Raw genomic sequence first — 27,580 nt, 5'->3', positions numbered from 1 at the left:
CCTTGCAGGTGTTAGCTGGGGAGGAAGAAGAAGAAACTTCCCTACCCGGCCAACAGGTCTTAGATTTAGAAATGTCTCGGGGTAACTTCGGGACCGAGCAAGTGAGAGACCCCACTCTGGGAACTGCACGGGCAAATGTCACGGTAGTAAATGGGGTACCACAGGAACCCGAAGCTGACCAGAAATTTCCGCATTTTGCCATGAATGGGGATCTAGTGTACCGGGTCACCAAAGTTAACAAGGAAATTGTGGAACAGCTTCTGGTGCCAAAACCATACCGACACCTGGTGCTGGACATAGCCCATAACCATGTGTTTGGGGGGCACTTGGGGACTAATAAAACACAAGAGAGGGTCCTCCAAAGGTTTTATTGGCCTGGGGTATATGAAGAAGTAAAAAGGTATTGTGAGTCGTGCCCCACATGCCAGAAGAGTGCCCCAACACCACACTTCCGTAGCCCCTTGGTGCCACTTCCCATCATTGAAGTACCATTTGAGAGAGTTGCCATGGATTTGGTAGGGCCCATTGTCAAATCTGCTAGGGGACACCAATACATTTTGGTTGTCTTGGATTATGCTACCCGGTACCCAGAGGCGGTACCCTTAAGAAACATGGCCTCCAAAAATATTGCTAGGGAGTTGTTTTACATGTTCTCTCGCACGGGGATCCCTAAAGAAATTCTTACTGACCAGGGTACGCCCTTTATGTCACGGGTCATGAAAGACCTGTGTAAGTTGTTTAAAATCACTCACCTCCGTACCTCAGTGTACCACCCTCAAACAGACGGGTTAGTGGAGAGGTTTAACAAAACCCTAAAGCATATGCTAAAAAAGGTGGTAGAAAGGGATGGTCGGGATTGGGACTGTCTATTACCCTACCTCATGTTCTCTATCCGGGAGGTGCCCCAAGCGTCTACAGGGTTTTCCCCCTTTGAGTTAGTGTATGGCCGACATCCACGGGGTTTGTTAGATATTGCCAAAGAAACTTGGGAGACCGAGGCCACCCCATATAAGAGTGTTATTGAACATGTGGCTCAGATGCAGGAGCGAATAGCGACGGTGATGCCTATAGTTAAAACGCATCTGCAAAGAGCGCAGGAGGCCCAGAGCAGAATTTATAACAGATCTGCCAGGTTGAGGGCCTTTAATCCTGGGGACAGGGTCCTGGTTTTAGTGCCCACCGTTGAAAGTAAGTTTTTAGCCAAGTGGCAGGGTCCCTATGAGGTTGTAGAGAAGATGAGTGAGGTGAACTACAAGGTCCATCAACCGGGCAGGAGAAAACCCTTCCAGGTTTACCACGTAAACCTGATCAAGCCGTGGAAAGAGCGGGAGTCTTTGGGGGCGACCCAGGCAGGGGTCAAAGAAGTGGGGCAACCAGTTCCCCCAGTAACCATAGGAGAGGCACTGTCAGTGCCCCAGAAGCAGGAGGTGAGGGAGTTCCTGCAGGAAAACAGACGAAAGTTTTCGGACCTACCTGGCCGTACCCACCTCATAAAACACCATATTAAAACTGAGCCTCACAGTAAAGTGAACCTGAAGCCATACAGGATACCAGAAGCCCGTAGAGAGGCGGTATCCACGGAGGTCAGGCGCATGCTTGAATTAGGTGTTATTGAGGAATCTACTAGTGAGTGGTCAAGCCCCATAGTGCTAATCCCAAAGCCCAACGGGACGTGGAGGTTCTGTAATGACTTCAGGAGATTAAATGAGGTCTCAAAGTTTGATGCGTACCCCATGCCCCGAGTGGATGAACTGGTTGAGAGGCTTGGGAAGGCAAGGTACATTACAACACTTGACCTTACAAAGGGCTATTGGCAGATACCGTTAACTGAGGAGGCTAAAGAGAAGACTGCCTTTTCCACTCCAGAGGGCCTGTTCCAGTATGTTGTGATGCCATTTGGGTTACATGGGGCCCCTGCTACCTTTCAGAGGCTGATGGATCTGATTTTGAGACCACATCGTGATTATGCCGCTGCTTACCTGGACGATGTGGTAATTTTTTCGTCTGACTGGAAAAGTCACCTCGGTAAGGTACAGGGCGTGTTAGACTCCATTAGTGATGCAGGCCTAACCATAAACCCTGAAAAATGTGCAGTGGGTCTGGAGGAAGCAAGATACCTGGGTTATATCATTGGTAGGGGGCTGGTTAAACCCCAGATCAATAAGATTGAGGCGATACAGAACTGGCCTAGGCCAGTAACAAAGAAACAAGTGAGGGCTTTCCTTGGCATAACCGGGTACTACCGTCGGTTCGTGCCCAATTTTGCCTCCATGGCCACACCATTGACAGACTTAACAAAGGGTGGTAAGTCAGTGATGGTAAAGTGGAACCCCGAGGCAGAAAGGGCTTTTCAGAGTCTGAAGTCTGTCCTGTGTGACCAGCCAGTGCTCGTTTCCCCTGATTTTAGGAAACCATTTCTGGTTCAGACAGACGCGTCTGCTAGAGGTTTGGGGGCAGTTTTGTCACAAGTGGTTAATGGGGAAGAACACCCAGTGCTGTACTTGAGTAGGAAACTGACCCCAGCCGAGGAAAATTATGCCATAGTGGAAAGGGAGTGTCTCGCCATCAAGTGGGCGTTGGAGTCCCTGAGATATTATCTCCTGGGCAGGGAATTCGTGTTGGTGACTGACCATGCTCCTCTGGCATGGATGAAACAGAATAAGGAGAGGAATGCAAGAGTGACCAGATGGTTTCTCTCCTTGCAAAATTTTAGATTTACAGTGGAGCATAGACCAGGGAAGTTACATGGGAATGCGGATGCGTTGTCCAGGGTGTACTGTATGGTTGCTGACGCTGTCCAGACCTCTGGTCTGGAGTCGACGGGGGGGATATGTGGTAAAGTGTATGGGAGCGTGGTTGATGGTATATATATCTCACCTGGTTACCTCTGCCAGGCATGGTAGCAAACCCAGGTGCTCTCAGGTGAGGCTTCCTAAGCTCGTTACTGGGGAGGAAGCCTTAAAAGAGAGGGCTGTTAAGTTTGCAGGTGGAGGGAGAAACTGAATGAAGGAGCAGCTACAGCCAGCGCTGCAGCTCACCAGGTATGAAGCTTTACCCCATACAAAACTGGTTACTTTGCTTTGCGTCAGACCTTAGGCTGCTAGAGAGGTATCCTGCTGTTTAGTTAGAGCCGGACAGGCTTATAGTTTGTTTTGTTTACAAGGTGCTCTGTGACTACAACATCTAAATAAACGCGCTTTTACGTTGGAAACCTGTGTGAAACTGTCATTGCCGCCCCATGCGTGAGCTGTCCCCTACAATATGTATATATATATATATATATATATATATATATATATATATATATATATATATATATGTGTATATATATATATATATGTATATATATATATATATATGTGTATATATATATATATATATATATATATACACACACGTGTGTGTGTGTGTGTGTGTGTGTGTATTTCTCCCCCCTTTGTGCCTTTCTCCCCATCTCTTACCTTATCTTCTGTCTTCTTTCTTCCATCCAGTTGTGGGAGCCCGAGGTCTGGCACTTCAGACCTCGGCTTCCCTGCTCTCTAATCACTACGCGCCGTCTATTGATGCCGGGCGCCGGGACATGACGTCATCCCTGCGCTCGGCATCAATAGCCGGCGCCTAGTGATTAGAGAGCAGGGAAGCCGAGGTCTCAAGTGCCAGACCTCGGGCTTCCCTGCTCCCTCATCACTACGCGCCGGCAATTGATGCCGGGCGCCGGGACAAGACGGCATCCCTGCGCTCGGCATCAATAGCCGGCGCGTAGTGATTAGAGAGATTGGTGGCTTCGTGGGAACCTCCGGCTTGGTAAGTACCCGGCGTATAAGACGACCCCCCACTTTTAAGAAGATTTTTTGGGGTTAAAAAGTCGTCTTATACGCCGGAATATACGGTAGTTTAAACGTTGGGTATTTTAATACCGTTGTTTATATATTGTGTGAATATATACAAGATGTAGTATAATGTTAAATTCTGCAGTGATGAGCCTCAACAAAAGTGGCCTTCTGCTAAGGGGTCACAGGAAGAATACATCAGTTTGAGATTAAGGCAGTGTTGAACCAGTCCTCAAAATATGTGTGCCCTTGTTTGGAAATTAGTATTTTAATGAATTTTTGGTTGACATTCCAAAAGCTCTGGACTGTTTGCAGCACTTGATGACTGTTGTTGTGCAGCCCTAGATTAATGCATAGGGGCTAGGTATGCATAACTATGTAAATATAACTGTGTAAGTACAATAATACAATTCTGTTGAAGCTGGGTTGGACTCAAGTTCTAGATATTTGTAAAACCTGGTTTTTTAAAACAGAAGCTACCACTACTTGTTGGTCATCACTCAGTGTTTGGCTGTATAATATCCCGCGCATAGTAAGATTTGAAGAGATCTGAAGCATGCCAAGACGCATGTATCAATCTCTATGTGGGTTACATAGAAAGACACTGATATCTTCAAATGCATTACTCACCCGGTTGTACCTAAAATTCAAATGTGACGGACTGTGTTGAAGATCATCACAGAGCTTAGTAATACCCCTGGCTTTACTTGAGTATCTATCTAGTTGACCAATCTACCCACGACCTGAGCTCAGTTGCCAGGATCATGGGGTTTGTACATGAACTCAGCTTAATTTCATCAGAATAACAGGGGTAACGTCAACTAATCTCAAAACAATACTGCCATTTAATATGATATTGTGTTACTGTATCTGAATTGTTTGTAAATTGAGTTTATTCAGTTTAAGGTTCTGCTGACTGCTGTTTTAAGCTTCATTTTCAAGGATAAATCTGTGCAGCTAAGTGCTACTTACTAACACACATACAGTATTTTTATTTCAAGATGTTTGATTGGACCTCAAAGAAGAAACTTCTCGTTCACCTTTTTGCTTTTAATCTTGCTGCTCATTGACAGGTGTTATGTATTAAATCCTGATGTGCAGTATTTCATGAAGTTCTCCAAGTGCTTAGTGTGGTGGAGTAGTATAGTATAACGACTAATTGGCACACTTCTTTGATAGCACTTCTATGTACTATACTTTTCTTTTAAGTTGGAATAGCTTCAATTATTGTGTTAGTAAAAGCAGTGCAGGAGCAATAAAGGAGATTTTCTTACTGTCGGTTTTAAATGCAGAACACTATAGTAAATACAGGCTTATTTGACATTAGTAATCAGAGTTTCTCATCTAATCAGCGATGTGCCTGACAATACGCAAACAAGCAGTATTATGTATAAAGCATGTAACTGAGGAGAGAGTGTCTTTGTGCGTTTATACACAATGTGTGGATATTGTGCATTTTATACGACCAACTGCCAAGAGTGCTAATCGTCCCCTCAAAAATACAACTTGGATGAGACTCAAACAGTGGGGCCTACTTTTCCCTTACTTTGTTTAACCCCTTCAAGACCGGGACGTACCTGGTACCTCCTGGTCAAAGGTCACCTGCAGACCGGGACGTTCCAGGTACGCCATCGATGATGCACGATCCAGCGTCGCTATGAACGCTGGGATCGGGAGGGGCGGCTGCTACTGACCTCTGGGTGTCCCCAGCGATCCGTAGCAGCCATTCCCCCTCAATTCCGTGCACGTGATCGCTTTGAAGCGAATCACGAGCACGGAATTTAAATATTTTTTTTTTTAAAAACGCGGTCTTCAAGGGAAGACACAATTTGCAAACGTCGGTCCTGAAGGGGTTAATAATGAAATTCATATTGCCATTGAGAACAATTGTTAAAGGATAAATTCAATCTAGGAAATCACTTTTCAGTGTTATAGTTGGATAGTTGGGTGCACATTAATTAATTTCCAAAACATTTGTACACAGTTCCACACTACAGTGATAACAACACACATGCATATAAATATGTGTTATTGTAATATACTGAAAAAAGATTTGATTTTTCTTAGCGTTTCAAAAGCTGACAATTCATCAAAGAGAGCGTTATGTTCATATATTGCTCCATATACTCTTAAAAAACGATCCTGGTGCCTAAAATAATCAAACATTAATTTAAAGCAAACAATATACATTATAAATACATTTTTAACATACTTAATGTGACATGAACATTAGAACTCATTTTTTTAAAGCTTATACAAATCTATGAAAAATGTTTCTCCAAGATTATCTTATCTGGACCAATGTGACATAATACATTCTCAACACAAATCCAAATATTTACAGTATCCAGCACAAAAAAATCTTATTGAATGTTTAGAACCTGGTTATAAGTATAAAAAAATTCCCCTCTCTGAAATCAAGCTATATATTTTTGTTTTTATGACAGAATAAAATCTTATCTATTGATGAAATATCATCGTGTTTCCTATAATTTGATGGCAAGCCAAAAAGAAACAAAAAAGTATTTAACCACATAATTCATCTGTTGATTACTATGATTACAACCAGGCTGTGAATTGCGGATAAAAGCAATTAAAACAACAAATGTCCTTAAATCTTTTATACTGATTGTGCTTCTTTTTACATGTTTCTCTTAAAGCATTAAAATGTAAGTTTTAATTATGCTGATCCAGTCAGATATAATGCTTGTGAGCATGCTCTTCCTATTGTAGTCATTAAATATTCCCTTTAGTGATCTTTTGTTACACTGCAAGGTGAACTGAAGACCCAAAATGACAATTATGTTACAGAATGCATGTTAAGCTATTACTTTTGACTGGAATGCAATCAATATAATAATCTGTTATATTTAAAATAAATAACGTTTCTATAGTGTTATTTACACAGACTTGCACTCTTTGTTATACCTACAAAACTGCAGTGTAAATATAACATCACATATTACCTACTGAGCACTTAAAAAAAACCTATACAATTATATTTTAAAGGAACATATTCTACAAGATCAGCAAATGTAGTAATGCATAAAAAAACTTTTTTTAAACATGTTGACATTTTATATTCTCTGTACATTTATCATGTTAATATTAAGATGACAAGGCTTTCAAATTAAAGAGTAGGTAGGGAAAGTCAAAAGGGATTTGGAATATGATTACAATGGTAGATAATGTGAGAGTGGAGTTGTAGTTCACTTTAATTTTTTTTTTATACTTTTTATTTCTTTTATATATGAAAAATAATAAAGAAAAAAAACATAATTACACAAATCATCAACATAAACAAAACAAATTGTACAATATATAGACCATAAGTCTTAATATAATGCAAATTATTGATCCACAGGCCAGACAAACAAAATAACCTACACATAAAAAAAAAAAACACACAAAATATACAATCCAAGTTGGAGATGAGGGCGGGAAAAAAAAAAACTAGTACTGATAAACTAACATATTAATTCTGGAGAGGTAAATCTATTAGCTATTCAACTGATGCCTGAATCCGATATAATCATTAATTGAATGCATTTATCCCAGATGGATATTTTCTTAAAATCGACTCCGAGTGGAGTCGGGATACTTCCCTTTCCATCATAAGTTGGTATTTTAGTTGATTCTCAACTTGAACCCAATTAAAGTCATTATCATGCTTCCATTGTTTTGCAATTATTCTTTTTACTGCTAAGCATAAATGTAATGTTAAATTTAACTGCACAGAAGTCATAGTTGGCCAACCTATATGTAGCAAAAGGGATGCTGGGGTGTTTGGTATCTCTATATGGGTCGTTCTTTTAAGAAAATGGAGGGTCTTTCCCCAAAGTTTGGTAACTTTGGAACAAAACCACCATATGTGTAGATATGACCCCTCCATCTGTCCACATCTCCAGCACATTCTAGAAGTAGAGTGGTACATGTCCTCGAGTCTGGTCGGGACCATGTACCATCTATAGGCGACTTTATATTGTGTCTCCAGTAATGATAAATCGTGTAGCCTAGGTGACAATCTTCTAAAAGCGCTTAGCCATTCTTTTGATGAAAGTGTAATATTTAACTTTTTCCCATCTGGTTATATAAGATGTTATGGATTTGCCTCCCTCTTGAATTCTCATTGATTCAACACATTTGGAGTATAATTTTAGTGAGTGTTTTAAATTAAATAAAGATACTAATCTGTGATGATCTTCCCTCTGAATTGATATAACGTGCTTATTAATAAAGTTTTTTACACGCAAATAGGTAAATATAGATAGGTTCATTGGATAATATTTCTCAGTAAGAGTGCAGAAGGATTTAGTTTGTCCCTGCAACATTAGATCACTTTAATTAAAGGGGTCAGGTTCACTTTAATTAAAGGGGTCAGGTTGGTGGAAGTATCTACCAGTAGAAACCAAATCTCAGTAGCTGCCAAGTTGTATTATATATGGTTTTCAGTTAGTTAATATGTGAAATTCTAGCAATAAACCAGTTTAGTATCTGGGTATTGGGGTCCTGGGCAACAGAATTTATTGCTATAGCCCTAACTGGTAACGGATTTATAATAGCGGGCATATAGAATTGTTTCCACATTTCAATAATTTCCAGTTTTGAAATGGTAGTATTTTATTCCTCTGAATCCTTCTTTGTTTTCACACTTTACACCTTTTATGATTGTCAATCTTTTCCAAGTTGTATTTATGTCCAAAGAGTAATTTTATGTCATTGGATTATAATGACACTTTATCAGTATAATTTTCTTTTCTTCAACAGAATTGCCAGAGTAACAATTGAACGGTTTTAAGGAGCTGTTAAGTACTTTATTAGACATAAAGAACTAATTTCAAAGAGTTTTGATTTTTTTTTTATTGTGCGTAATGTTACAATACATTTGTTCATTTTCTAAAACCATTTGAAACACATCTGCATTTTTTTGTATGAAAGCAGATTCCATGACTGCTTCTTTGGTTGGCTTTGTCTTAGTCAAAATACAAATGTATTGCCCTTTGATGTTTTTTGATCCATTAGCCCTTAGTTATGTTTTTATTTGAAGTGAGACTGTTAAAGCCAAACCTTATTTTGTATATTTGTAACTCGCTATATACAATAACCATGCCTAATGCTCTTATTACCCCAAAAAATCAAGTTCCCTAGTTATTTTTAATCCATTTTTCATGAACTCGATGCATTTTACTGCATGCAAAACAGTACATGGCTTGTTTAGTTTGTAAAGCTAAAAGATGAAAAAGTATATCTCTAGTATGTCTTTCTATTTAGTAAATATATGTTTTTATATAAATTGCTCTCTTTAAATACATTGTGAGCAAAAAAAAATAAATACACTGTTGGCTTCAAAACAAAACAATGTGCCTTATTTCTTTTAGTTATGAGAAAATCTTATTTATGCAGTCCAGATTCCTGATTGCAGTATTTGCAACAAGAGAGAGGGGTCACAAGTGATCCAGAGTATGAGCAGACCCTCCTTGATCTCTAATCCCCTCATTTAGTGCTTTCAGTGATATCATCATTGAACAGGAGTTGGGCATTTGAGAAGTGTTAATGTAACAGGCACTCGCACCAAGCACTGATACACTTAACCTGGTAGCCTAAAAGCAGTGACGATAGCTCCTGCTGACAGGGTAAAGTACAGGCTATTATTAGACAGACTGATCTCCATGGTATCAGCTGGAAAGTGCCATTGCAATAACCTTAAGATGCACTATTACATTTAGGTTACTTCTTAACAATTGAATTTAAAAGGAGAGGTGCTTTAGGAAAGCCCTAAGAAGCATTTCTGGATCAGGTAGGGGGATGAACTATACCAAAGTAAATTCTTCATCATATCCCTGAATGGCTTCAGGACCTCCATCATCTGCCCCATGAATGCCAATTGCCATTTGCTAATGGTGTTAATACCCAATGTTCTGCTCAGAGCACATGGAGTGAATAGCCCACTGTTGCTATAGGATCCATTACTTAATATCCAGGGTAGAGTTCTGGCAGGTTACTACATCCTGACGTAGATGGTGCTGGTATAGACCAACCTTTCCCTGCCCTCTCTGCTGGCTTGGCTTCACACATCTGCAGTCTAACAGCGCTTTTCAATCAGTTTCTACCACAATATGTAGTATATGTGCTGTGGAATGCAAACTCACACAGTCTACTGTCTCATCAGTCACCACAGTCCCATTTCTACTGCTGTGCCTGCCTGTGGTCCAATCCACTGCGCCAGCATCTTTCTAAGAGCTTCCAAAATGTGAGGTGCTGTGTGTTTCTTATCCATAACCTCAGCATGGAGTAGGAAAGATCTATAACCCTGGTCCCCTTCTGCTCCAGTTCCACCACCCCTTTTATACCGTGTCCCTACACCAGCTACAGTTGTACCCAGGGGCGTACCTAGAGTATTTAGCACCCGGGGCGGATCCTGTATGTGGCACACAAAAAAAATTATGTTGGCAAGAATATTTATTTCACAAATTTGTAACTGTATGTCAACTGGAAATAACTAGAAATCTGAAAAAAACCAAAACTTTATAATTAACTTTATAACATTAACATTAACATTTATAACATTTACCGAACAGATATGCTACAGCATAACTCCCATTACTATATACTGAACCAGACGTTGACGGTAGTGCAGCATAACCCCTATCACTATACGGTAAGCCAGACTTTGATGTGGTAGGTCTCTTCCCCTCCCCATGCCACCACTGCCCCTAAAACAGCCTTTCTGTACAACCGCTGCCCCCCGAAGTAGCCTGCCTGTGCCACCGCTGCCCCTGAAGCAGCCTGCCTGTGCCACAGCCGCCCCTGAAGCAGCCTGCTTGTGCCACTGCTGCCCCTGAAGCAGCCTGGCTGTGCCACTGCTGCCCCTGAGGAAGCCTGCCTGGGCCACCGCTGCCCCTAAAACAGCTTTCCTGTGCTGCAGCTGCCCCTAAAACAGCCTGCCTGTGTCACTGCTGCCCCTAGAACAGCCTGCCTGTGCCACCTCTGGCCCTAAAACAGCCTGGTCGCGCCACCTCTCCCCCTGAAGCAGCCTGCTTGTGTCACCTCTGCCCCTGAAGCAACCTGCCTGTGCCACCTCTGTCCCTCTAAACAGCCTGCCTGTCCCATTTCTGCCCCCCTGAAGCAGCCTGCCTGTGCCATCTTTGCCCCTGAAGCAACCTGCCTGTGCCACCTCTGCCCCTCTAAACAGCCTGCCTGTCCCATTTCTGCCACCAAACACTTCATTCATTCACCCACTCACACATTCACTCTCCCGCACCCCCTTACCTCTCTTGCAGGTCACTGGTCCAAGGGGTGGCCGATGCAGGCTGGGGCCGTGCAGACATCCAAATGCGGACCTGCCGCTCACTGCTGTGGTGCCCGCGCTCTCTGTGAGGAAACTCTTTCCCCGAGCAGGTTCCTGCTCCCCCTGCATGGGAAAAAAGTGGTGGACAGGGAAGGTGGAAGTGGGGAACGAAGTGCCTGAAGAGCGCTCCCTCATGGAGAAGGAAGTGCCTCTGACACTGATAGGATGACTGCTGCTTTGACATGACCTTTGAATGGAAAGTGTTCTAGGGTAGGCTGGTGCAGTGGATGTCCTTGTCCCACTTGTCTCTGGTAACCAGCCACATACTTAGAGAAGTCTAAGGACTGACCACGCCCTTCACTCTGGCTGCTGCTGTTGGTGGGTCGTGAGTTTGCTGTTGGCACCAATGCTGTTATTTCCCCCATGAAGCAAAGCTGCACAGCGGCGTGTACGTAGGGGTTGGTTCATACCAGAATTGGTGAGATGTCCTAACACCTGACCCAGGGTCACTTCCTTACAACACAACTTGCACCTTGCAGTGTGTCCATCTTCCACACTTCCACACTATACTACGATGTTGCCCACCATGCAGGGTAGCAGTGGTACTAGTGTTTTTTTTCTTCCCATGTCAGTATTAGTGATGGTGGTGTTGATGACAATGCATGTAGGGTAACCAGTGGCATGGCTGTGCTGCTGCTTTTGCAGAGTGAAAGGAGCAACACATCTAACAGAGAAATTACTGGAAGATGTGTTGTTTTACTACTCCTCCCCCTTTGGCTCATATTCTAAATCCAGGTCATTGTCTTACCATATACTTTTCCAATTGGGCTGGTGCAAAAGTAGACCTTCCCTGTTATTTCTCACTTTTTTTTATGGACAAAAGAAGAGTATATTTTTGGTTCATGAAAATAATTCCATCATTTACATGGACTTTATGGAGCAATTGAACCTTAATGTGTTTTTTTTGGATAAGACTACCTGTTTTAACAGACTCTGAGCAAGAGCCATCAAAGTTCATTTTTCACAAATGCAGTACATAGCCTTCTTAAGTGTTATTTCTCTTATTAGACCTTTTCTTTTTGAAAAGTCCTTATCTTTAAGCATTCTTACTTAAATCTGTTTTTGTGTATTTTTTGTGGTTGTTGAACTTCCAAAATCTTTTTTCTAGAATGCACTGAAAGCTTTAGTAAGTTCAGTGTAGGTTGGGACTCTTGTGATGCCAGCATGTGGTTAGGCAGGTCTAGCACCGCAGCATCTAAAATAATGATGAAAACACTCTGGAAACCATTAGCAGAGCTTAGTAGCACAGGATGTAACTGTAGTGAGTATAATAAAGTGGAAATTGTGGTTTAATCATGTCAGCTTCTTAGAAAAAATGTTGTACATCACATGGTAGAAGTAGTTTGTAAATTGTAGTAGCCGGTGTTTCGTTGTTTAGTGTACTGCAATGTCAATGACTTCATATGAAATATTGGAACCATTATTACTGTAGCACGGCAATTCCATATAGCTCTGAGGTCCATGTTATTAGACAAAATAAGCTGCCCACAGTTTAATGGACACTCAAGTTTCCGAGCCCCTTAACCAATAAATACATATGAAATAACTTGCCCCCTTCAGTGTCCCAGTATTTCACGCAAACACATATGATAGCTGGAGTGTCTGTTTAACATAACTGTACTGGTCAGCCTGAATTATTATTATTGTGATTATTTTTATCTAACTATCCACTTATATATTGTGCTGTGAGATTTGTGTTTTGTGTCTTCCAAGTATGTGATTTGTGTACCCACATTTTTTATGTTTGTGCAATTTATATGTGTGTTAATGCAAGTAAAACAGACCCAACTATAGTAATTTTTTAATATTGCTGAAATATATATAGCTATAAAGGTGGCACCCAGAGAATGTGGTAGTGACTTGTTTCATCTCAGAGCCATATTGTTGGTCAGAGCCATATTTTATCACCCCACCCAAGTTGTAAAGTTGTACAATAAATACAATTGTTAGTAGAGATAAATAATTAACAGCTTTTTTAAAAAGCTTAATGGTACATGAGTTTAACCTCCTTGATTAAGAATAGGCTCACACAAATCTTGCATGTTTTCATACCTTCTGACAGCCTCTGTTAGACCTAAAGGTCCATGTGGCTCTGTTCTATGCGCACACAATATTTGACAGATTTGAGGGTATCACATTGTTTTTCAGCCCTGAAAGTCACAGTAATACAGACATAGACACACAATATTAGCATACAGGGGAACTCTAAGGGATTCGCGGCCCCATTTCCTCGCTAAGCCACTTAGAGACCTGGGTAGCCTAACTTAGGAAGTTCCCGAGTGTGAGTTGATAAGTGGAACTGTCTAAGTCACAATGGGTTTTTTTTCTAGATGCTTCATGCAATTACATGAAGCATCTATCAATACGTCTCGGCATGTCTCAGTAAAGCCATCTCTCCTAGCCACCCATCATCCTGTTTGGATGAATGAAAAAATGATTGAACTCCCTACTACTAAAACCACAATCCAATCTATTTGATGTTAAAGAAATTTAGTGGGGCTGCTGCGTTTACTGAAGGGCAACAACATCAACAGTCTCCCACCTACAAGTTAACTAAATAACCAAAACACTTCAAGGGGTTAAATAATAAATACAGTTTATTAAATAATGAAATATACCTTTCTCCAGTTCATGAATACAGGATTGTTAAAAACATCATAACATGTAATTGTTTGCCAGCAGAGGTCATTGTTCATAGCATTTATCAAACAGTCACATTTTTCCAAATTAATTACAAATAAATGCATTATAATGAATACAATAATTTATCATGAAAATCAGATTATTGAATAAAAACATACTAACTCATTTTGTTTTCCTCTTTTGAATTTATGTTGCATTGTATTATAATTTAGTTATTATCTACAGTAATTGGTGATGATTGAGACTATATTTAATATTTAAAGTACTGCACTTAGGGGGAGAAGACATAATAATATCTTTCACTGAAGGGATGGGTACTAAGTTAGCTGGTTTTGGGTCACAGAGATAAAATCTCTTTAACACCAGTCCAATCTCAAATTGGAGGATTATATTGTGAACTATAAATAAAATGTAATTTGTACATTTCTTACATATCAGACATTCTCTGTGGGAGTATAATAAAGTAGTGCAAATGTAAATTACAATGTCATCTAGTGGTGCATATGTGAAAGCGTCTTATTATTTTAAATAGACGATTTTTTAAATAATTCACTTTTGACTTTTTGTGATATTGATTGACACAAGAACATTAACCCCTGCCATTTCTGAATCACCATGTATGGCATTAAATACCATCAGGTCAGAGCTGTTATAGTCAAAGAGTATGAACTACAGCAAATATTGCGTGTGCTTTCCTGCCATCGATTGGCCGCTTCAGCTGCCACATGCAGTGCAAAAATGGAAGTGAGTGGTGCACCGCACCCCTGGAGCTGTAGCTTCTCTTAAAGTTACCCCCCCCACAGACACACACACGCACACATACAGGTACGTATGCAATGTAGTCATTCCTGGGGCTACGGCATGGGAGTTAAACTTAAACTTAAAAAGTGACTGGTGACAATACTAGAGAGAAAATACTTTTTTGTTAAATTACATTAAGAAAAAATGTTTAAGAAATAAATGCACAAGGAAAAACCAATTATCAAGGTAAAACCAATGCACAATTAAAAGCAATTTACCAATTTCAAGTGGAATTTCAATGTGATCTTCCTCAGATTGTTTCGCAAAGACTTAAATAGTAATTAAATGTGGCATAAATGTATGCCTGATCTAAAAAAAAATTGCCATTAATCTAAAGACAGGAAGATTTGAGCAATAAAGTGGAAGACAGTAAAATGTTTTTAGCTTGTTAGTGTCACGTACAAGTAGTAGGAGACACCGTGGTCAGGTAGGACTCCAGGACAGAACAGGTATAACAAGCCGAGGTCAGGATTCCGGAGAGCAGGATAGTCGTATAACAGAGCCGAGGTCAGGATACCGGAGAGCAGGATAGTCAAATAACAGAGCCGAGGTCAGGATTCAGGAAAACAACGAAGTCAGACAAGCCAGGATCATACACAGGAATACCGAATCAGGAAACGCTATCTGGGCACTAGCACAAGGCATAGACAACCATCAGAAGGCAAGGTGAAACTGGTCTGAGGGGTTTAAATGGAGAACCGCGGAGGAAGTCAGAATCTCCCATCAGCCCCTCATGACATCACTTCCGGTGTCTGTGACTCGCGGCCATCTTGTGGATGGCGTAGTCTCCCTTCATAAATTCCCGCAGTATGCGAGTTCGCCACTAGAGGTCGCGCCTGCGCAGCAGCAGGATGCCGTGTACCAGGAGGTCTGCCTCTCCTGCGCGGTACTTCAGAGGAAGGCAGTGGAAGCGGCCTTGCGGTGGAGGGAGGTCTCCCTCTCCCTCGTGGCGGCTGCTGCGGAGGTGGCTGTGCAGTGGAGGGGGGTCTCCCTCTCCTTCGTGGTGGCTGCTGCGGAGGTGACCGTGCGGTGGAGGAGGGTCTCCCTCTCCCACGTGTCGGCTGCTGCGGAGGTGGCCGTGCGGTGGAGGGAGGTCTCCCTCTTCCTCGTGGAGGCTGCTGCGGAGGTGGCCGTGCGGTGGAGGGGGGTCTCCCTCTCCTTCGTGGGGGCTGCTGCGGAGGTGGCCGTGCGGTGGAGGGGGGTCTCCCTCTCCTGCGTGGCGGCTGCTGCGGCAACATGGGGGCCGAGGGCAGGTGAGTAACAGTACCCCCTCTCAAAAGGGCGCCCTCAGGGCGACCACCAGGGCGAGAAGGGCGTCTAGCGTGAAATGCGCGTATCAAACGCGGAACGGAGAGTCGTGCCGCTGGTATCCAGGAACGCTCCTCAGGACCGAGACCTCTCCATTGCACCAAATACTGTAGGCTGCCTTGCTGCCGCCGGGAATCGAGGATGACCTGAGGAGTGCGCCCCTCCGAAGCCCTCCTGGCAGTCTCAGCCGTGGAACATGCACCTCGGGTAAACTGGTTGCAGACCAGAGGTTTCAATAGCGAGGCGTGAAATACCCGAGGAATGCGAAGCGTTCTGGGTAGCGAGAGCTCGTAGGCCACTGGATTAATCCGACGTAAAACCGGAAATGGCCCAATAAACCGTGGAGCCAGCTTCATGGAAGGGACCCGGAGTCTCAGGAACCGCGTAGACAGCCAAACCCTATCGCCAGGTCGATACGAGGGGTTGGGAGAACGTTTCTTGTTGGCCTGACGTTGCTGGAGCTGAGCGGTGCGTTCCAGTGCAGAGTGAACCGAAGCCCAGGTAGCACGGATGGAAGCAAGCCTCTCTTCCAGATCCGGAACAGGAGAAACTGGCAACGTCTCTGGGAGAGACTGTGGATGGAGACCATAAAGGCAAAAAAACGGAGAGATCCTGGTAGACTCCTGGAGCGCGTTATTCCGTGCGAATTCTGCGAACGGCAGCAGATTGACCCAATTATCCTGATGGTCATTGATGAAGAGACGCAGGTACTGCTCCAGATGTTGATTCGCTCTCTCCACTAGACCGTTCGTCTGAGGGTGATAAGCCGAAGAGAAGGCCAAGGTGATTCCCAAGGACTTAGTAAATTCGCGCCAGAACCTTGCTACGAATTGGGTGCCTCTGTCCGACACGATTTCAGATGGCACTCCGTGGAGCCGAACAATCTCTCGGATGAAGATATCAGCCAAGGTGGAGGCGTTGGGTAACTTCCGTAGTGGAATGAAGTGCGCCATCTTCGAGAAACGGTCCACCACCACGAGGATCACAGTATGTCCCCTGGACGGAGGCAACTCAACAATAAAGTCCATGGCCACATGAGTCCAGGGAACCGAGGGACAAGGAAGAGGTCGAAGGAGACCAGCAGGACGAGTACGAGAGGACTTGTTGGCTGCGCACCTAGTACAGGACTGGACGAAAGCTGTAACGTCCCTGCCCCAGTGAGGCCACCAAAAGGTCCGAGAAAGTAAGTCCTTGGTGCGTGCCACTCCCGCATGTCCCGAGGTTCTGGCCCCATGAAGCGTGCGTAGGATAGGGAGCCGCAAACTGGGAGGAACATACAATCTCCCTGGAGGCAAGGAATCCGGAGCTTGACCTTGAGAGCGGGTGATGCGATCCAGCAGGGGAGCATAACCCCGCAACCGAATGACGGCAACGACCTTGGTAGAGGGGACAATGGGTTCAGGCGCTCTATTCTCCTCGTCTGGTCGTGTATACATGCGGGATAGCGCGTCCGCTTTAGCGTTCTTTGAACCGGGACGGTAAGTCAGCACAAAGGGAAAGCGGGAGAGGAAGAGAGCCCACCTGGCCTGACGAGGGTTGAGACACTTGGCCGACTCCATATATTGGAGATTCTTATGATCCGTCAGGATCAACGTTGGTACAGAAGCCCCCTCCAGCAGGTGGCGCCACTCCTCCAAGGCCAGGATAACCGCCAACAGTTCCTTGTTCCCGACATCGTAATTCCGTTCAGCTGCGGAAAAGTGCCTGGAGAAGTAGCCACACGGATGCAGTGGTCCGCTGTAGGAAGCCCGTTGGGAGAGTATAGCTCCAACTCCCGACTCAGAAGCATCCACCTCCAGAACAAACGGCAGAAGAGGATTGGGATGCCGTAACACCGGGGCTGTCGTAAACTTCTCTTTGAGAAGAGCAAACGCAGAGATGGCTTCGGAGGACCACTCTGAGACATTGGCCCCTTTCTTGGTCAAGTCTGTGAGAGGTGCAACAATCCTTGAGTAATTACGGATGAAGCGTCTGTAGTAGTTGGCGAAACCAAGGAAGCGCTGAAGTGCCTTGAGGCCTATAGGCCGTGGCCAGTCCTTAATCGCCAGTACCTTAGATGGGTCCATATCGAACCCCTCAGGAGTGATAACGTATCCCAGGAAAGTCACTTTGCGGGTCTCAAAGACGCACTTGTCCAATTTGGCAAACAGGCCGTGATGTCGCAGACGACTCAATACTTGACGCACCTGTTCGCGATGGGTGGGTAAGTCCGCAGAGTAAATGAGGATGTCGTCCAGATAAACAACGACAAATTGTTGAAGGAAGTCCCGAAGACAGTCGTTGATAAACTCCTGAAACACTGCCGGAGCATTGCACAGACCGAACGGCATGACTAGGTACTCGTAGTGTCCGGAACGTGTATTGAATGCTGTTCTCCATTCATGGCCGGCACGGATACGAACCAAGTTATAGGCCCCACGAAGATCCAACTTGGTAAAGATCTGGGCCCCACGTAACCTATCGAACAGTTCGGAGATGAGGGGTATAGGATACGAATTGCGTCTCGTAATCCTATTCAGGCCCCTATAGTCGATACATGGCCTCAGCTCCCCGTTCTTCTTCTTGACAAAAAAAAATCCAGCGCCCGCCGGGGAGGTTGACCGACGGATGAAACCCCGCTTCAGATTCTCCTCGATGTATGTCTCCATGGCCTTAGTCTCAGGAACAGACAAGGGGTAGACTCGGCCTCTGGGTGGCATGGTACCCGGAAGGAGATCAATGGGACAATCGTAAGGTCTGCGCGGGGGCAACTTTTCAGCCTCCTTCTTGTCAAACACATCCGCAAAGTCTCGGTATTGACTGGGAAGGGCTGTCGCGACAATCTCCGGAGTAGTAGACACCATGGCCAGTCTAATGGGTTCGGTGCAGTGCTCCCCACAGGTTCGACTCCATGAAGTGATCTCTCCAGCTGACCAATCGATGGTAGGGTTGTGCGTCTGCAACCACGGAAAACCCAAAATGACTGGAGTAGAGGGAGAGCAGATAACTAAGAACTGAAGTCTCTCGTTATGAAGCATGCCAACGGAGAGCGTCACCGGAATAGTAGTCTGTGTCACCTGGGCAGGATGAAGTGGTCTGCCGTCAATGGCCTCAAGTCTTACAGGCATCTCCTTAGGCATAGTGGGAATAAGCTGCTGTTCACAAAAACGGGCATCGATAAAGTTCTCTGCAGCTCCTGAATCCAAAAAAGCCTCTGTGCAAACGGAACCCTCAGACCATGATACCTGAATCGGAACAGTCATCCGAGTACTGCTGGAAACAGAGGACAGACCCAGCACACCCAAAGCAGGTCCTCTCTCACGTGCCTTCAGACTGTCCCGTTGCGCCTGACGCTCGCGGAGACGAAGATCAATCTGTGTCACGTATGAAATTACAGAGTCTAGGTCGGAGGGAAGATCTCGAGCAGCCAACTCGTCTTTCAAAGTCTCTGATAATCCATTCAAAAAGGCTGCAATCAGTGCCTCGCCAGTCCAGTTCACCTCCGCCATAAGGGTGCGACATTCAATAGCATAGTCCATCAGAGAACGAACCCCTTGACGAATGTTAAAGAGAGAGCATGAAGCGGTTGCCCTCCTGCCTGGAACGTCGAATACGGAGCGTAGTGCAGACACAAATTCTGAGTAGGAACGAACTCCTGGAGTGTTCCTCTCCCATAAAGGAGATGCCCATGCCAGAGCCTTGTCGGTGAGGAGCGAAATTATGTAGCCAACCTTAGCCCGGTCAGAAGCAAAGGCGTAAGGAGAAAGTTCGAAATGTATCTCACACTGATTGAGAAACCCCCGACATGAAGCAGGGTCTCCTCCGTAACGTTGTGGCGGTGGAAGATTCATCGGAGCATGAAACACAGGAACTGAAGCCGGAGACGGAACTGGTGGGGGTGCTACTGCTGGAGGAGGCACCTGTAGTCCGGGATCAGTGCGCTGTAGAAGTGTCTGGAACGCCTGGGCAAACTGATCCAGACGGTGATCCATCTCATCCAGACGATCCTCACAGGAACCTTGAAGTCCCACCGAAGCGGGTCTCATGATGGCCTTCTGATTCTGTCACGTACAAGTAGTAGGAGACACCGTGGTCAGGTAGGACTCCAGGACAGAACAGGTATAACAAGCCGAGGTCAGGATTCCGGAGAGCAGGATAGTCGTATAACAGAGCCGAGGTCAGGATACCGGAGAGCAGGATAGTCAAATAACAGAGCCGAGGTCAGGATTCAGGAAAACAACGAAGTCAGACAAGCCAGGATCATACACAGGAATACCGAATCAGGAAACGCTATCTGGGCACTAGCACAAGGCATAGACAACCATCAGAAGGCAAGGTGAAACTGGTCTGAGGGGTTTAAATGGAGAACCGCGGAGGAAGTCAGAATCTCCCATCAGCCCCTCATGACATCACTTCCGGTGTCTGTGACTCGCGGCCATCTTGTGGATGGCGTAGTCTCCCTTCATAAATTCCCGCAGTATGCGAGTTCGCCACTAGAGGTCGCGCCTGCGCAGCAGCAGGATGCCGTGTACCAGGAGGTCTGCCTCTCCTGCGCGGTACTTCAGAGGAAGGCAGTGGAAGCGGCCTTGCGGTGGAGGGAGGTCTCCCTCTCCCTCGTGGCGGCTGCTGCGGAGGTGGCTGTGCAGTGGAGGGGGGTCTCCCTCTCCTTCGTGGTGGCTGCTGCGGAGGTGACCGTGCGGTGGAGGAGGGTCTCCCTCTCCCACGTGTCGGCTGCTGCGGAGGTGGCCGTGCGGTGGAGGGAGGTCTCCCTCTTCCTCGTGGAGGCTGCTGCGGAGGTGGCCGTGCGGTGGAGGGGGGTCTCCCTCTCCTTCGTGGGGGCTGCTGCGGAGGTGGCCGTGCGGTGGAGGGGGGTCTCCCTCTCCTGCGTGGCGGCTGCTGCGGCAACATGGGGGCCGAGGGCAGGTGAGTAACAGTTAGGAGTCTAACATAGTTGACAATAATTGTTCGCCCTATAATACGCTTTTGTTTTAGAAATGAAATTGTTAAAATGCAAATAAAGATATTTTACTAGTGTTTTAAATCACTAAAATAGTATGTTAACAAACCAGATATTAGAAAAGATTGAATTAGAAAATTAGAGATAAAGGGCAATGACACTGAATCTCAAATTTACATTATTATCACGTTTTTTTATGCAATCAATATTTTTTCATTGACAAGCATTTCACAGGTTACATTGTAATCGTTATGTTCCAGAAAAACTTAAGAGGTGAAAAATATACAAACATCCTTTTATTTTTCTATAAATCCTGTGGTTTGACATACAAATATACCGTAACGTAACACTGAGCTTATCAATCACAATTTCATTTTCTTTAATACCTTTCTTATTGGGTTACAGATACAAATTAAATGGATTCACAATGGATATAGTAAGATTTATAGCTGAAAAGGAATTTATAGTTGAGTGACTTCTATGATGTATGGGGATAATTCACTAAAGCTGGAGCTTGCAGGTTCTTTGTGGTTTCAGTTCGCCAACTTTATTATGTATTTGCAAGACCAAAGCCTAGCATTTTTTTTCCTGTGGACATGCTGAGATGGCCTTTCATAATCTCATTGATTTCTATACATTATACAAGTAAGCTTTTATGATTGAAGAAGCTTATCGGAGTGATCAAAAGAGTGAAATTCGCAACTATCCTGCTAATTCCAAATTTAGTAAATACATCCCCAAGCATGGGCTGCTTTATTTCACAACTTTGTATTTATCAAATGTGGCACTTTTAACACCAACATTGCCAATCATTCACACAAGAACATTAGCAATCTGTATTTAAGAGTTATATCCTTGCATGATCTAATTTTGATAATTATCATAGTAAACATATGTATTATTGAAATGGTGCATATTAATATATAATCTTATGCAACATACATTGTTTTGTGTACTGTAAGTCTGGAAACTAAGTGGAACAAACTTTCATAATTGAAATGTTTTGAGCCATTTTGTATTATATTCACTATCTTACATAGATATTAGCATTGAGAAATTAAAGAATAAACCACATACTGGTATGCAGGTATTATTATAAGCGTGATTTAAATTTAAAATCACTGTTTTGGTGGTTTTTTTGCGACGTACACATAATCTAGATACGTGTGACAGAACATTTTTAGTTTATGACTTAAAATGCAAATGTACAAGACATTGTATATGACCGCTGAGAGCAAATGTTAAAAAAGCTTTAATCAAAACCAATATTATTTTAATCAAAACTAATATATGTTTATCAGTACATCTGTAACTCTAAAATTGATTGATGCTTGCCCTGTGAGAAATTGTAGAAATCGGTTACACATAATATATTAATTGCATAAAATATTAGCATGAACCTTCAGCTTGCAGAAAAAGGCATAGTAATTTATAGCACTATATTAAAACGTTGGAAAAACAAATCAATGATTAATTTCTGGTAATACTCACAATTAAAACAGCATTTAAGCTTGGTGATGTCTGTAGATAAAGCAGTAAATTAAATTTACTATGTGTCTATTTACACTAAAAAGAGAAACAATTTAATTTATTATATATTTCCATATAAGTTATGAAACCAAAATGCTATTTAAAATTATGTTCAAAAGTAAAAAGTAACACTAAGCTCATATGCAATCCTGATAATAATTAGCAACATCAGTGAAAAGCAATAATTGGGATTTTTTTTTTTATTTCAAATATTTATTTTATTAAGGTTTTTTAAACAGGGTAAGGGATAACAGAAACGAAATAAGGGAGGGGGACATGCCATAATTCATAAATACAAATATTTTTCAGCAGCAATACAAATACTTATTATCAAACAAGCAGTTGTGTCTAATATTTTAGCAAAGAAAAAAAAAAAAAGGAAGAAGCCGGGGGTGTTATAATTACTATAGGTATGCTTAAACATTATTTAGTTTTGAGATCCAGTCCTCATAAATTACTATTCTTCTATAGTGAGTCTGACTAACCCATCCAAGCCCTTTTTCCATTTGTAGTTGGTATAATAGTTGTTTCTTCAATTGCGACCACTGAAAAAAATGGTTATGTTTCCAAAACCTGGCAATCAAAATTTTAGCTGCCAATAAAGAGTGTATTAGTAAAATTTTATTATCAATAGAAAGGGTAGATGGTAGTAGATGAAGAAGAGCAATATCTGGAGACTTAGTTATCTTACATACTGCCAATTTTATGAAAAGATCAAAAACTATGTCCCACAGCTGACTAACCACCCTACATGACCACCATATATGTATGTAATCACCTTTTTCCCTGTTGCATCTCCAACATATCTCTGATGCTCCAGGGAACATTAAGCATAACTTAGTCGGAATCCAATACCAGTAATTTAGAACTTTAAAATAGTTTTCTCTAATTGAAATGGAATGTATAATATTGTGGGTTAAAGATATTGCATTTTGCCAATTTTTCTTGTAATCTGTGTCCGTGTCACTTTAGACCATTTAGAGATGGTATTAGAGTAGTCTTTTCTATTACCTCATGTATCTTTGTCAAAATATTCTTGGATTCTTTTCGATTAAGAATGTGGCCTAATTTTGAATGAATATTTGCATCAGCCTTAAAGTGCATACCTTAAGAAATGTTTTATCCTTAAATAGGGAAAAACTTCTGTAGATGGTAGACAGAATTGGTCGGCTAATTGATCATATGGTTTTATAGAATTATCGACCAGAATATCCTTAAGGTTTTCAATGCCCGACCTTGAAAAGCAATAATTGGGATTTAAAAAAAATACTATTTGTCAAATTAAACCACAATATATCTGATGCAACATATAGTAAATTAATGGGATAGAGAAAGTGATAGATCGTTTTTCTAAATTGTTGTTAAACCATTAGAGATTTTACATCACTTTGCTGGTTATTCTCATCCATTGTTAAATCTTTCCCTTTGCTATTTGCTGGCAGATTAAAAAAGGAGTAGTGAGTAGAATAGAAGTAAGTTTAAGAAAAGCCATATCAATAAACCTGACAAATGAGCCAGAAGAGACATAACTCAAGAAGTATTTTGTGTTGACGTATAAGAATAGCTATGATTAATAACACTAATGTCTGATATACTTTACTGTAGTTATTAAAATTATATTAATTATTAGAAAGATTCGTAGACTGAAGTAAAGCATTTATTCCAACATGTATATTCATTCTTGTTTCTTATTTGTAGGTGGTTGACCAAATTGATACTCTCACTTCAGATCTACAGCTGGAGGATGAGATGACAGACAGCTCCAAAACCGACACGCTGAACAGCAGCTCCAGCAGCACAACAGCCTCAAGCTTAGAGAAGATAAAGGTTCGAGCAAATGCGCCATTAATAACACCTCCCGCACATCCATCGGCTGTTCTGACAGTACTTAGAAAGCCTAATCCACCTCCACCACCGCCACGATTAACACCGGTGAAGTTTGAAGATACTCATAGGTTAAATAATTCAGCAAGTACTGTAACCAATAATGGACTTTTGCTACGGAATGGTGAAATACCTGGAGTACCTACCAAAGTTCCCAACGGTGATAGATGTGCCATTCATAATATTAAGGTGGATAAATTACAAGCGCAGCCTATGACACATAGACCAGAAAAAGAACGCTGTTCTCAGACTACAACAAGAGAACGTGTGCGCTTTAGTGAAAATGTACTATATCATGGCTACTGTCCTGACTGTGATATTCGGTCTGAAGTAAAAAACAGAGAGGTACATCTGCATGGGGAGTCTGTCCATTTAGCTGGAAAACTTCCTCATCATTGTCCACCTTTACAACCGCCACCTCTCCCAGCTTTTCCCCTTGAAAATGGAGGATTCGGCATAAACAGTAGTAATAGTAGTAGTCAACCTCCCCAAAAGCCTGGTGTCTTGCCTCCGCCGATTGCACCAAAACCTCAAAAAACTATCCTGAGGAAATCAACTACTACAACAGTGTGATATTTTTATATATATATATATTTTTCATTTTGAGGTAAATCTACATGAACATAAAAATGATTTGACAATGAGTACCTTAAAGCAATAAAAAGTTCGAATATAACCCTCCTATCTTCTGAAGTGGAATAACAATCAGATGGTAAGTAAAATGCCAATTCCAGCAATGTTCATTGTTCATGTGGACACGGCTGACTCTAAAGTTAATGGCTCCATGTTGAAGCTTCTCCTTTTGGAACTGTCACTGTTGCACCACGAGGAGGATACAAAGATATCAGGTGCAACGTTTGAATCCTGAGAGAGAAACTTGGTGCAGCAGTGACAGGAATTCTCTGCACTCCATCAAAGCATCCTTTCATCAAACCATCCTTTAAGTCGCTCTATCTCAATCTCATGTCTATATCTTTCCTCCACTTTAGTTGCTTGCTAGTGCAAGCTTTTGAGAGGTCCATGGACAGCGAGAGAATTAAGAATGTACTGTATTTACTGTGCCAATATTTGTTCCTTTAAAAAATGTTGTCAGTTACACCATGTGCAACAGGATATATTCATATATTTATTTCCCATGAACTGACATATTTGAACATTCTTCACCAGGCCATGTATCCGGAAATATGTCAGACACGATTAACGTCCAGAAATCTCTACCGGTGCATGTCTGACATGTTCTGAAGAAAAAATGCACATAACAGGATGACGTTATACATAACTGTGATAATGTATATTGATTTTAGTAGGTAATCATAGTCACCTTACACTATTACAAGTCACAAATTTACGCTAAAATGTAATATTTTTTAATCCGAGTTAACAATTGGAATGAGTACAGTGGTTGTTAAAAAATACACAATATTATTGAAACTAGTAGTAAAATGCCAAACATTATGTGAAATATATCCCTTCAAAACCAAATCTCTTGTGTGTAAAAGGCCTGGCTATTTAAACACACAGCTCAACATCCTTTTAAAATAAAAGGCAGGCATCCAGAAACAGTTTACTGTACCTGGCGCCCCCCCTAAAGACAAAAAGCTTACCTTGTGAGCTGCCCTCCTGCTCCATGGCATGACGATTCTTGACATTTAATGGCTGCTTGAAGCAATTTCAGCATATGGTCACAAGAGTCTGAACGATGCCTGCCCGCAGCATTCCCTGAGCCATTTGTGGAGCTGACAGGGGGTAATTTTATCACCTGTAAGGATATGTGTTTGGCCAAACAGATTCCCTGCTCTGCATAGAGCTGGGGGAGGGTAAAGGGACAAATGCATATTTGGGGGATTCTGCAGAATCCCCCCATGGACTTGCAAGGGAGAAATTAAAATGTAAAGAGATCATGCATTAAATTACATATGATGGCTGGAATGACCCATTTAAGGACATTGTTTACGGCACCTGTTGGAAGTTTCTGTCTTGGAAGGAAGACACCATGAACATTTAAAGGCAAGATGCATTAAAAATACATATGATGGCTGGAGTGACCCATTAAGGACATTGTATACTTGCTTATCAATGAGAAACTAGATGCAGTTTGATAACATAATAGCGCCTGAAGAAGTTGCTGTCTTGAATCTTTTGCACTGCTTAATTCGGAATACAAAGAGACATTTATTGAGCACACTGAGCAGAGAGGTAGATTCCCTGAATCAGTGATGCTCCAACCCAGTCCTTGAAGGGTACAAACACACCAGAAATGATTTGTGCCATTGCGTGAAAATGGGATATCCAAAATGTGTAGCCTGTTTGCAGCCGTCCAGGGATGGTGTTAAGCACAATTGCACAAAATAATGAGGGAATCACATTAACCCCTTCAGGACCGGGATTTTGATACTAACGTGTCGCTAAAGGACCAGAGCCGTTTTTGTGTTTTTGCCATGTCTTTCTTCAACTGTAATTTCTCTCTTATCAATTGGTGCACCCACACAAATCATATATTGTTTTTTTCAGCACAAGTAGGGCTTTCATTTGAAACCATATTAAGCTGGGTAGTACATTGTTTTGTTTGAAATAAACTGGAAAAAGTGGGGGAAAAATGAAAAAAGCGCATTTTTTTACAGTTTTGTATACATACAAATTGTACACACATTGAACCAATGGGAAAAAAGTATCCCAAATATATTCATTAAGTTGTCCTGATTTGGAAACCACCCAACATGGCCAGGATTTTTATCTATTTTGACCAGTATAGGGAAATATTGCAAGGCATGCATTACGTTTTTGAAATGTAATTTTTTTCAAATTTGGCATGGTAGTCTAATAACTGCAATAGTTGTCACAGATACTGATTATCCCCCCAAAATTATATGTTTATGAACAGTAGATAAGTCAAGGTGTACAACTAGGGTCATTTTGACACTTTTCAAACAGGGATTTTATCGCCAATTGCTGCCAAATTTTGAGGTATTTTTATATTTTTTTGTTTTTTTTGCATATGTTGCAATGTTGCTTTAGATTTTATATTATATTTTGTATAGAATATGTGCAACTGCAGAAAAAAACACCAAATTGTGTTCACCAACATCCCCCGGTTCCAACAAGGCCTCACATGCATGGTTCATGCATTTTTTGAGGAAGCTATGAGGGCAAAACTGGAACATGTGCATTTTAGTTTTCAAATTTGGAATTTTCAGAAATTGGTTTCCTGGGCCCATATCCCATTTGGGACATTTTGGAAGCCCCCCACTGTAAATTACCCCATAAAAGTATATATTTATGAACAGTAGACGAGTCAAGGTG

The 27,580-nt window shown here is 42.3% G+C and overlaps 1 protein-coding gene across 1 annotated transcript in view; it reads left to right on the top strand.

Moving 5' to 3' along the window:
- The window catches only part of PRR16 (proline rich 16), a 151,039-nt gene that overhangs the window by 86,635 nt on the left and 36,824 nt on the right, over positions 1-27,580 (top strand). The window contains exon 2 of the mRNA XM_053474076.1: positions 24,095-24,992. Within this exon, the coding sequence (XP_053330051.1) occupies positions 24,095-24,853 (759 nt within the window). The 3' untranslated portion in view covers positions 24,854-24,992. The remainder of the gene's footprint in view (positions 1-24,094; positions 24,993-27,580) is intronic.

This window comes from Spea bombifrons, chromosome 1 (genome assembly GCF_027358695.1).
Source record: "Spea bombifrons isolate aSpeBom1 chromosome 1, aSpeBom1.2.pri, whole genome shotgun sequence".
NCBI classification, from domain to species: Eukaryota; Metazoa; Chordata; class Amphibia; order Anura; family Pelobatidae; genus Spea; species Spea bombifrons.
Note: the sequence above shows the minus strand (reverse complement) of the source record. Positions and strands in the feature narration are given on the sequence as shown.